General features: G+C 33.7%; 1 protein-coding gene across 17 annotated transcripts in view; it reads left to right on the top strand.

The window, feature by feature from the left end:
• mahj (LisH and WD40 domain-containing protein mahjong) overlaps positions 1-13,129 on the top strand; it is a 52,646-nt gene that overhangs the window by 487 nt on the left and 39,030 nt on the right. For 14 of the 17 annotated variants that reach the window (XR_013879209.1, XR_013879210.1, XR_013879208.1 and 11 more), the window contains exons 1-6: positions 734-987; positions 1,326-1,409; positions 3,431-4,104; positions 10,653-10,785; positions 11,045-11,204; positions 11,595-11,739. Coding sequence is in view for 6 of the 17 variants with exons in the window: in XM_080159406.1 (XP_080015532.1) it covers positions 757-987; positions 1,326-1,409; positions 3,431-4,104; positions 10,653-10,785; positions 11,045-11,204; positions 11,595-11,739 (1,427 nt within the window). In the remaining 11 variants the exon portion in view is untranslated. Of the gene's footprint in view, positions 1-447; positions 988-1,325; positions 1,410-3,430; positions 4,105-10,652; positions 10,786-11,044; positions 11,205-11,594; positions 11,740-13,129 lie in introns of those variants that run through there. The other 3 variants (XM_080159408.1, XM_080159404.1, XM_080159405.1) reach the window with 2 other exon arrangements.

The following is a 13,129-nucleotide window of genomic DNA, read 5'->3' as shown; positions in this document are numbered from 1 at the left end:
GATAAATATGTAACTGACGTATTTCACAAAAGTTTGTTTTTGTGTTTAAGCATTTAATGATCTATAATGCCATTTCCTTCTTCCAGATATTTTTTCCCAGAGACTGGGGACGGGAGGTTAAATTGTTTTTAGGATCCATCTCTCTTTGTGGGTAAAACTTATAAAAATACCCTTGACATATTAGAAGCCTAATTGAAAAGGAAAATCATTTCTTTCCAGTGGTTAGAGAGATCCTACACACAGCTAGACATCCTGTTGATTTTATTTAAGAATTTCATTTCAATAAAATAGAAAATTTACTTTCGTCTATTGCTTTTTAACATTTAAATCTGAATGATCCAGATCGTCTCAATTATTGCAATAAAGCAAAGTATTTTTCAAGGCTCTTTTTACCCAATGCATTTTACATTTTAGGTGGATGCAAAAAAATAATACTATTTTCTGTAGGTATACGAGTCAATTTACTGTTAAAATAAAAAGCCGAGTTCTATTTTCCTGTTTAAAATACATCAACTAGAATTATAATTTTTCAATATGACATGTCAACGTTCCTGTAACTAATGAACTTTAATGTTCTAAGATAATTCTTGCTCTATGATGAAAAGGTCTTAAATATATTACGGTCATTTTCTGATAAAAAGCAGAGTTATTTTCAACAATTTAATTTTAAAAATATTGACCATTAATGAAAAAAATTATTTGCAATTTATGTCATTAATTTTTGTATAATTTCAGAGAGATTTTTTTTAAATATTAATGTTTGGAGGTGGCGACGGAGATCATGTATCCGCTGGTAATGGCACAACTCAAGTGGATTCGCAGAATTCTGTGTCACCACCACAAAAAAGCTTTTCCGACCTGCTTCGTGCATGGGAGGAGCAACATAATTCGCCGGGGTTTAATCCAACAGATATTTTTCACCAAATGTGTGATATCCTTGAAAAAGAGACTAGAGTTTATGTTGCCAGTGATCCCGACCCATTTGAGGTATTTAATTCACTTTTATTTGGGTTATGATTATTATTATGCCTTTTTTAAAAAGGTATCTAGTTTTCACTTCTTTCAACAATTCATGAAAATTTCAAAGCTTTTTCGTCATTTGTATACATAAAAACGTTTGGACATTCAACTAATCTCATTAAAAAAGGCATAACTTTTCATGTTTTTCATATTAATGTATTTATATATTCTTAAATCTTTGTTTATTAACAGAGCAAAGCTACTCTGTGATTATATTTATTGGGAGAAGGGGGGAACATATTATTCTGTTTCAATTCGTAAAATGCTTCGCGATTACCATGCCTAAAATAAATATTGATTTTCAGTTGAGACACCCTTCCCGCGTTGATCAGACCTGCAAACTTGGACATCATCTTAAAACATTTTTTAAAAGAGAAAATCTAGTTAAGGTAATTTTTCTGTTTTATAGAAAATAATCTTAATATCAGATTAATTTTCTTTCTAAAAAATAGCACAGTAGGTCGATTATGCACTTATTAGTAGCGAAGCTTTTCTATATTTCCAAACGTCCATCTGTCCGTATGTCTGAAACGTTTAGGGAGAAACGTGATTTTCTCGGCCCCCTTAAAATATAGAAGGTTTAACTTTTGGTCAACATTTGTAACATCAATGTAATATGGAGGATAAGGGGGGGGGGGGAATTGTACACTTATAGGAAATGAAAATTCAGTATCAAATTTTGACCTGGCCGTTTGGGCTTGTTTGTATAGTTATCAACCTAATTCTTTTTGTAAACTCTCTTATATGATTGGACCTACCTGTAAATTATTGAAAACTGGATTTTGGGACCTTCTATGAGCTAGTGGGGCAAAATTTCAGTTATGTGAAAAAGTTTCCAATAAAAAAATCAGCTCGATATCTTGAAAAATAAGTTCAGTACTAAGGCTAAGTTAACAACTACATCATTATATAAGGGGAGGGGGCAAAAGACCCCTCCAACCACTAAAATTTTAAGTACTGAACTTATTTTTAAAGATTTTGAGCTGTTATTTTATTGGAAACTATTTTCACATAACTAAAATAAGTAGTAACTACAGATTTTATTTACGCACTATCCTTCTAGGGGCTTTTTGGGTGAGTCTAGAAGCCCCTTGAACATGGGGTGGCTAATCAACTCATTTATTTAATAAAAGGATCCATTAAAAAAATCAGCTCGATATCTTAATGATAAGCTCAGAACTTAAATTATTAGTGTTTGGTGGTGGGGGGGGGGGGGGGGTGGTGTTTTGCCCCACTAGCCTTAGAAGGAGAGTCCAAAAATTTAATGTTCAAAGTGTTACAGGTTTTTTTTATTTCTATAGTGGAAAAGTTATTTTTTAAATATCGCCGACCCAACCCAAAAAATGACCCCCTTTATCCACTAACTGGGTGACATATTAATAAAAAGGACGCGCACCAACTATTCTATTCCCCAATAAGGACAAAAATCAACACATGAGGCTCCGAATATTTTCGTTTATTGGCATAAACATCATCAGGGTATGGTTATTTATATACATTTTTTCACAAAAAATTAGTAGTATCTTCGTGCATTGTCAAGAAACTGGGCGACATAGAAGTTTCAATTATCTTGTGTATGTATGTATGTAGCCTTGATTCTCTGAAGTTAGGATTCAGATGCACGAGGAGATTGGAGGTGAGAATCCTTTGACCAATCCTAGATTGGTAAGCTTCGCGCACAGCTGAGTGTATTCTATGTTACATTACATACTGACCCGCAATTCTCGGGAAAGCTACTCAATTTTTACATCACCCTGGTCTAGAGTTTTGGCAGATGTTCCATATTAAGCCACCCTAATTAATGGCACTCTCATATGAATGAGGAGCATGGACGAGGGAAAGCACGATTACAGTTGCTTGATAGGTAGGATCCTACAAATCTCCCTCCTTACAACCTAACGGCATCACAGAGGGAAGGTTGCGTGATTATATTCTGACAAATTGCAACAGCATTTGTCATCTAAGTGCAATATCTATGAGGGGACTTGAACTCGGATTTTCCCAACCACAGCGTAGTGCGTTAACCACTTCTCTATGGGACACCCTCAATTATCTTGTGTCAATTATCTTGTGCATACTGTTCTTGTATGTTTTGTTCTTTATTGCTTATATGTTTCTTTTAGTTTGACACAAAATTCAAATTATTTCTATAATAAGGCAAAATCGACCAACCCTAATTTTAAGTTAACTTTTTCCATACTAAAATGGTACCTTTTGTTTATAAACTCTTTTCGTTCGTCAGTCCGCCTAACACACTTTATGAAAACTTCATTTTAAAACTTTTTGTGTTCAGTTAGGCGTAATTTTAAAACTGTTTTCATCAGATTATAAATTTATTACTTAGTTAAGACATAAAAATATTAAAATAAAGACTATTGAATATTATTTCTTGCATATGGCCGTATTTCAGGATCTGCTTAGTAAATACATGCGTGACAATTACTTTACGAGACAAGGAATAGACGAAGATTCAACAATGATCAATATTGCCTCTTGTCGTCTCCTGCTTGACATCATGCCTGGTCTAGAAATATCAACTATGCAGGAGCAGGAAGGATTGGGGACACAACTCTATCGTTGGATTGAAGAAGCTGATGAGCCATTGAAAAGTTATGCCATTGGTATCTTAGCAGTAATAATGGACTATCATGAGTTCGCATCTGACACAGAGATACGTGATCGGAACTCAAAACTTGTACCTGTGATGCTGAATCAGTTAAAACAATTGCAGCAAGAATCGGAAGAAGAAAGACGTAATAAATTCTCGACGAATGAAAAGCTAAGCTTTAAACGACCTTTCTCTTCATTTGCTAAAAGTCCCTCTAAACGAAGAACATCTCAGGGAACCGAGGATGCTCAAATAATAAGCAATGTTGTAGATAAATCAAATGGCGATACAGTTGCTGACTGTGATAAGAAGATTGATAATTCTGATGAAATGATTGATCCAATGGCTAATATATTAAAAGATGCATTAGTTGAACCAGGTGCTGCTTCCAAAGCCTGGACTGTGCCAGGCAGAGGATTAAATACAGGTTGGCCAGCAGGTATCGCCTCACCATTACACAATTCCGCTTCTGCAAGGTAAATAATACCTAATTTTCTTTAATCATACTTGCTATAAACTAATATATATTTGATCTACTGCAGTTCACGATAAATTACTTATAAATATGTCTTACTTCACCAAATCAACAATACATCATTTTTCTTGTATTCTTTATTTATTTATGTATGAATTTGTAATTTTATTTATGCTAATAATCATCCTTATGCAACCATCTTGTAATCAATGCGCAAATGGCACTTGTGACGGGTTTGCCCTGAAAATAGCCAGAATATGGTTTAACGGCTGAACCGCCAGCCGTTAGCCGTTACTTTTCCAACTTTTTGTTCAATTTAGGAAATTATACATACCAAGGATTACTCATGCCAAGTTCATAACAAAATTCAGATTCTAAGTGCCATTTGCGCATTGATTATGAGATGGATGCATTAAAAAAAATCTTTTCAAAATTTCTAATGCTACAAAAAGATATAATTTACAAAACGTCTAATGTTTAAAAAGATCTAATCCTACAAAACTAATATACATAATACAAACATACATAGAAGTGTTAGGTTAGGTTATATGGCTAGGGGGCCAAGCGCCGCAGCCAAAACACTAAAACTGGAAATAATATGATGCCAGACATAGTTTTTCAGTATGGCTGAGAACTGGTTCTAATTCACAGGATATTAATCAGTTTCAAAGCGATACAGGAAAATTAATGGTTTATTGCAACCATCTTGTAATCAATGCGCAAATGACACTTAGAATCAGAATTTAGTTTTAAAACTTTGCATGAGTAATCCTTGGTAGGTATATTTTTCCAAAAACGAACAAAAAGTTGGAAAATTTATGGCTGACGGCTGGCGGTAAGACATTTTTTGGCTATTTTCAGGGCAAATCCATCACAAGCTCTATCTACACATCCTACTCTTTGCTACTCCAAGACGTTTTCAACTGGTTGTAGCCAGTAGCCACTGGTACTAGAAATCTAAAAAATGTTTCAAGAAGTTGGTTCCTATGTAATTAATGTTAGATTTACCCTAAAAATAGCCAAAAAAATGGTTTAGCCGTGAGCCATTACTTTTACAACTTTTCATTCAATTTTGGGAAAATACACTGCAAACCAAAAAAATAGGCAAATCTAAATTTTAATAATAGCAGCTTTGTTATTCATTCAGGATGATTTTACTGTAAATATGAAATATGAAGAAAAAAATTCTCCCTCTCCTCTCCAAAAATATATATATTTTTTAAAATCTAAAATAAGAAATTGGTTTATCAAATTTGACACTCCCCTCCTCAAGTGCCCCTAGAGACTAGGGTTGGGCCGGATACTTTTTTGGCCGGATACCGGATATCCGGCATATATCCGGTTATCCGGCCAAATTACCGGATATCCGGCCGGATAACCGGCCAAATTACCAGATATTAAAGTAGTAAAAAAAACTTCTTCAGAAATCTTATATAAATTTACATAAAGTTAAACTTATTCAGAAAAAATGTTCTTCTAGCTTCAATAATAAGAAAATTATAGCCATTTAAGATTTTAAAAAGCAGAGATTTTTGGTGTAAAGTATAAAAAATTATAGAGCCGGATATCCGGCCGGATAGTTTCAATATCCGGTATCCGGCCGGATATTGAAAATGGCCGGATATCCGGCCACACCGGATATCCGGCCCAACCCTACTAGAGACCTCTAGAAATATTAGAAAAAAGAAATTCGACCCCTACCACTTAAGAGGACAGCTGCTGACCTTCAGTCTTATGGATGAAGCTAAATACATGTTATAGACAAAAATTACCCTGAAAACTAGTGCAAATGCTCTTTTAAGTTTTTCAAGTCCATTTTTATCAAAAATTGAACTTTAAAACCTTAAATGGTCAAAAATAGACTTGGCAAAAAAATATGATGAGTTTTTCTTGATTCTAGGTATTCAAAAATATTTTTGGACGTGTTATAAAAATCCATTTTAAAATCTTGATTTTGAGGATGATGGCCTCTAAGATGCTCTTGCGGGAGGTGATGACAAGCCAAATGTTATCAAAGTGCATGCCCATGTTGACAACTTATATATTGAACTATGGTCCAATTGTTGTTTTCATAGCAGCCTCCAGCCAAGCAGTATTTAAAAAGAAAAAATTGCAATTTTAATTACTCCAATTCATAAGGTAAATACTGTAATTTTTTGAAGATGGTTATATTTCTTGTTGAGAGGCTCCATTGGAGATTGATATGACTACAAAAAATGGTACATAGGTTGATAGACAAGTTGTTGTAATGGGCATGAACTTAGATAACATTTGGCTCACCATCATTAACAATATGAGCATCTGAAAAGTAATCATCCTCAAAATCAAGATTTTAAAATGGATTTTTTAACATGTTGAAAAGCATTTTTGTACACTCTTGAGGGTAATTTTAATCTTTAACATTCATTAAGCTACATCCATTAAACTGGAGGTCAGCAGCTGTCCTCTAAAGTGATAGGAGTTGAATTTCTTTTTTTCTAACATTTTTATTTTAGAAAATTTATTAATTTCTACTGTATACTGTTTTTCATAATAATTAATACATAAATCCCTTGAAAAATTGTTATATTATCAGAATCAATCTTTAAAAGAGAAGAAAAGTGCAAAATAAAACATTTTCCCATTAATTTTATTTGGATTTGCATATCTTTTTGGTTAACCAGTATCTCCCTCAAATGCTGTTTTTGAGATCTTGTGCTTCATTGGTGCTGATTATTAAAAATTTATGGTGGAAACTTGTAACCAAAAATGCATCTACATTTTATAATTACTAGTGGATTTGCCCCTAGCCTCTAGGGGCTTCGCCGTATGAGGTAAGGGGAAGTCAACTCTCCTATATAGAATTTGTTTCAAAAAATAGGCTCTGCTACAGGCTGATGCCTAGTGCAGATTTGTTATATGAAAAAATAGGCATTGCTTCAGGCTAATGCCATTGCCCAGCCCTACAGCCTACCTAAAAAAAAAGAAAAAAAAGGGGTTGGAGGATTTTTTGTTTTTAGGGGGTTGGGGGTGTCCAACCAAGGGTTGTCATATCGGGCAGGCGGTTATGGGCAGGTGGTTTAGGGCTGCCCTTTATCAGGTCCTTTTGGGCAGATTTTGGGGGATTAAAAAAAAGTGGAGGGGGTGTAAAAATGAGGGAGGGGTGGGCCTATCTTTTGGGTGGTATTCAGGGTTGTCAAATCGGGCAGGCGGTTTCGGCCACCCTTTATTGGTCCTTATAGGCTTTGTCTTTAGATTAAGAGGATAGTTTAGTTCACAAAAAGTTTACCTTTGGGATGTAGTTTCCCTAAAAACAAAAAAAATTGGATTTGGTCTCCAGATTCAGGTGCTTCAGTGTTGTAGAATCAAAATCAAGGGGTCATACATAATTTTGATTCAGAGAAAGACTCTGGAATAGCTACAGGACTAAAATGAAATAAAATGAGCATCAAGAACAAAAATGTGCATGATAACAACTAAGTAAAGAATTGATTAGAGATTTAAAATGATACATATATTTACATAAAAATAACATAAAACAACAAATAAGAGCATTAAATATATTATATAATATATATAGTCCACATAGAATGAACAAAAGTTTATTTGTAAAACATCATGTTTCATGCATTAAGCAATCTTCAGTTACAATTTAATACTGCCAATAATATATAGGTAGAAATTATCCAGAAAAATAACATAATAAATAATAATAATAATAACATAAATATCATAAAATAAACTTATAATCAATCAAAATATCAAATAATTATTCTTACTTTTTAAGCTGGCTAATCCAGGGATGAAAACAAGAACTGTACTTGGTATCACTATCACCAGTGTTTACTTGTTTTAACTAAAAAAAGCTGGTTAGACATAAACTATTGAATATGGGAATGAAAATTTGATAAAACTTGAAAATCTATGAAAACTGCACAGAACTGCGGTTATAGATTAAAATTCAATAAAATAACATGTCAAAATAAAGTGCAAAGAAATGCAATGTGTCTTGAATAAATATTAATAAAATAATAAAATGTTCCCATAGACAATAAATAAGAATAAATAAAATGATTAAATATAAAGAACTAAAACTGTTAAAAAAGAGATGTTGAGTGATTGAAATGACCAAATACGCTAAAAATAATAAGAATAGAATGTTGAGTGATTGAACTAACCAATAACACTAAAGAAATATGCCTTGACCTAGACTTATATAGCCAGTAATTTTTTGTTTACATTTAAGAACAGGTTTTGTTGTACACATGTACAACACATTTTCTAATAAAAGAATAAATTAATACCTAAAAATAATGAAAGAAGTAATAAAAAAAAATGTTAAATAAGCTAAAAATTTAATAAAGATTTAAAATAAAACTTACCATACTCTTTGCATCTTCATGATTTTTAGGCTCTTTGTAACAATATACTAATTTTGAGCAATATTAAATAAAATTCAAACTACGACAATTTAATGTTTTGCAATTTCCAATTTTTTCTACAACATTCAGGCCTCCAGGTTGTCTCTGTACAGGTAAAAATGAAGAATAAATTTTTTTTAAGATTTAGAGTTCAACTTATAGAAAAGGCATCTTTTTGGGTGTTATTTACATATTTGAAGATAAAAGATTCTTTGTTTTATCTTAAAATTTTTCTTTCATTTTTACCTGTGAGGAGACCACCTGGAGGCCTGAAGCACCTGAACCTGAAATCCGATTTTTTTTTAGATAAGGAAAATACATCCCAAAATATAATTTAAGAATGATTTTATCCCTAATGACCTATCCTCGCACTCCAAAGACAAAGCCTATAATCACGCAAGTGTCAGAACTCCACCCCCCCCTTATATCTATAATACAAAGTAGATCGATTTCTGTCTGTCTGTCTGTTCGTCTGTCTGTCTGTCTGTCTGTCTGTCTGTCTGTCTGTCTGTCTGTCTGTCTGTCTGTCTGTCTGTCTGTCTGTCTGTCTGTCTGTCTGTCTGTCTGTCTGTCTGTCTGTCTGTCTGTCTGTCTGTCTGTCTGTCTGTCTGTCTGTCTGTCTGTCTGTCTGTCTGTCTGTCTGTCTGTCTGTCTGTCTGCCTGTCTGCCTGTCTGCCTGTCCGCCTGTCCCCTAAGATCTCGGTAACCACTGAACCGATCGGATTCTACTCTTCAGGGAATATACCTACTGGTCCTGTGGTGGTTTTAAGCTATTTTCTTGGGGGGTAGAACACTCCCAACCCCCAAAAAATAAAAAATCCCCCCCATTTTTTTTCTTTTTTTCTTGCGTAGGTACCTATTTTTCCCTAATTTTTTTTTATGGGAAGTTAGTTCATATAAAACTACTGCCGGCAGCACTAGTAGTACTTAATTTTTTTTAATTGTCTCTTTGTGCAAAGCCTCTAGAGGCTAGGGGCGAAACCGCTAGTTATTTATATTACATTATAGAGGCTGGCCACAAACATACTATTTCCACTATTTTTGCATACTATTCCAAAAAAATTATACTATATATTATGCATTATTGTATACTATTTCCACTATCTTTTCAAATATTGCATACTATTTTCACTATTTTTTTACTTTAGCTTTTTTGGGTAAATTAACATTTATTTTAGATGTCACCCCCCTGTCACTCCCCCTAGCCTTGCGGGGATTTAAAAAAACCTTAAAATGAACCTAACCTTGACTATCTCATAAACCATTTTTTTATGGGTATGAACCAACTTTAAGTTTAGAAGTCATTCTTTTGCCCTCCCCTCTAGCCCTCCAGGGCTCATTAAAACCTCAAAACTGAACCCTACTCTCACTATCTCATAAACCATTTAAACATAAAAGCAGATTTTTTGGACTTACATTATCAGGATATGAGCTATAGTTTAAGCAAGAAGCAATACCTGTGCCACCATCCCCCCTTGCTTTTTGGGACTCTAAAAATTAACCTAACCTTAGTTTTCTTTATAATCACGTTTGAACCGTGCAGATATTTTGGACTAAAGCTTTAAGTTTAGAAGTCATCCCCCCTTAGCTCCCAGTGACCTCAAATAACCTAAATTGAACCTAACCTTAAATATCTCCCAAACGATATCATTAAACGGGGAGATATTTTTGGATTGAGAGGCTTGAGATATATTTTTAAGTAAAAAGCAAAAACCCATCCAACCCCAACTTACCCCCGCCCCCCAGCCCTCTGTGGCTTCATAAAACCCTAAAAATGACCTGACATTAGTTTTCTCTGGAATTTACCTTGCAGATATTTTGGCTTTCATTGGTATCAACCAACTTTTGGTTTAGAAGTCATTATGCTGCCTCCCCCCCCCCCCTCCCCTCCTACCATTTTAAGGCACTATGGTGTTTTAAATGCACGTTCTTGTTTTGTAAATTCATACTATTTCATACTATTTTGTCTAAATGCATACTTTTTTATGAAATTTTTACATACTATTGCATACTTTTTACTGTTTTCCTGCATACTATTTTGAGAAAAAAAGTCCGTGGCTACCCTGTACTTAGATATATATTAGGTATATATTATTATAAGATTACATAAATAACATTAGCCCTTTTGTAGCAACCCCTTACTCTTAAGTGCTGATAATTCCAACAGTTCCTGGGCAGAGATGGAGACAAATATAATTGGTCATTTTGATATCTACCCGATTACTCTTCAAACCAAGCAAGTTTTTCTACTAAGAATGCTCACACCTTTAGCAGAATATCAGGTAAATATTTTTAACATGTTCTACCTTTGATTGTTTAACTTATTTTATTAATGGGGGAGGGGGGGGGGTTAACTTATTTTATTATTTTTGTCTTACGGTTTTACACATTTTTTTTGAAGATTTACAAGGTCATCGCTTGTACCAATTATTACATACGTAACGAAAGATTAAAACTAGTTTTTTCATAGTTTTTATTTTTTAGTGTAAAACTACTGACCTTTTATTTAAAAGTGAAAATATTAATGATCTTAATTTTAAGGATTTTGTACCAATGGCCCAAGAAAGTCAAATTGTTAAAGTAGTAAAGAAGTATTTGAACGTGAAGGAAACTAGAGACGCTAGACTTGCTTTTGAAGCATGTCGTTTACTTGGATCTCTCTTCTGTCATAAGAAGTACACTCTAGAGTGGGTTTACACAGGTAGACACATTTTACAAAAGAAATATTGACAATATTTTCATGTTTTTCATGATAATTATGTTTTAGAATTGATAGTTTTCCTTTGCAGTTGCAATTTGTAAAATAATAACAATTTTAATTACATTATAAATAATCTTCCAAAACAAAAATAAAATAACTTGTTTAGATATTGGACTTTTCTTATCAATGAACGTAATTGTAACTCTGACTAAAGGGAAGGGGATTATTTAATGCATTTAGACAAAAAAAGACATATTAGAGCACTAATGGAATTTGGGTAATCGAAGTATGCCAAAATTCGTAATTTGTAGTTATCCGAGGCTCGTCCAAAATGTCAGGTGATGATATCATCTTATTCTCCTATCGTCTCTACTTTTTGTTTTATACCAGGTGGACTTGAGCTGCTGATGGAAATGCCTCGACCTTCTATTGCTGCAACAGGATCCTCACTGTGTATTTACTATCTGGCGTGTGATAATGACACAATGGAGAAAATATGTTGCCTTTCCACTCCTACTCTTGAAAGGCTTGTAAAGTAAGATTTTATAACTTTGTGGAGCACGCCTATCTTAATATGGTTTAAGATAAAGTTGAAAGCTACCAACCGAGACCTACGCAGTCTTAAAAAAAGCCTAATTCTTTTTTTTAACAAGCTAATTCTGGATATGACGCCAAGCAATTCTTAATTTTTTTTAGATTTTTAAAATGTTTACTTAAGTAGAAAAAATGTTCATATTACTTTAAATATTGTGAAATTTCATGATCTAGGACAAACTTATTCAGAAACACCATTCAGAATTCAATTTAGATGAAGCAAAACCTGTTTAGAACTAGATAAAATCTTTGATTTTCTTGACTACGTTAACTCTTGGTGGGTACCAATTTCTTTGTTTTGTTTTTAAAGTTCCTGGTTTATATGTTCAAATTGGCATAGATTTCGTTGGCCCCGGTTGGTAATTCTAAATTTTGTCTTAGACTTAGGTTTTAATAAGGCATAATGCCCCCACAGACGTCTGTTGGGACATTATGCCTGCAGATTCAGCTAGCTATAACCAACAAGCGAATTAATTATTTAAGCCTATTTTACCATAGTTGCTTAAAACTTGTTTTTTGGGAGATTCAATTGTTAGCATCAAAACTGTCATATTGGGGTAATCGATATAATATTATACGGATATTGCAACAGATTTTCATGTACTTTAATAAAATTATTCTCTTAGATGGCTAAAATAACGATACCACATCCACATCTTTTACCCCATTCCCTCCCCTCCTACTGGATGAACGAGCTGACTAATAAATGAGTACCATATAAACAGAGAGAGAGAGAGAGAGGACAATAGGCTGTTTATTACATCAGTCCCCAAAGTTTTGTAATAACGTTTTCTTTTTCATAGGGAATTTATCAGCCATTGTCTTATCTTTTTAGATCTCTGCAATAAGCAACTTACTATATCAGCAACTAAAACCAATTGTACAAGTAGAATACTGATTTTACTGTATTTAGGTTATACTTTGATAAACGAGAATTTGAAAAAAATGATCAAGTCACCCCGCAGGGTTGCTTGTAAGGGGAAAAATTTTTGAAATAAATAACATGATCTCAAATGGTTCCAAATTGCCTAATTCGGCGAGAAATGTAATGAAATTTTTTTTGGCGGCGGCGGCGGAAAATGGCGGTGGACGGCGGACCCGCCGCTGTATTCTTTATTCAAATATTTTTTACTTACCAACCTAAAAAGCATTTGTTTCAATATCTTCAAAATCACAGGATAAGTACTGTATTTAAGATATACCTTGATAAACGAGAATTTGAAAACAATGGCTAAGTCCCCCCAGGACGGCGGGAGGGGCAGTCCTGCCGCCGTTTTCTTACCCCCCGCAGGGTTGCTTGTAAGGGGAAAATTTTTTGAAAAAAATAACAT

Source organism: Acartia tonsa, chromosome 4, assembly GCF_053477335.1.
Source record: "Acartia tonsa isolate MP-2025a chromosome 4, ASM5347733v1, whole genome shotgun sequence".
In the NCBI taxonomy this organism is placed as follows: Eukaryota; Metazoa; Arthropoda; class Copepoda; order Calanoida; family Acartiidae; genus Acartia; species Acartia tonsa.
This window is presented reverse-complemented; position numbering and strand designations above follow the sequence as displayed.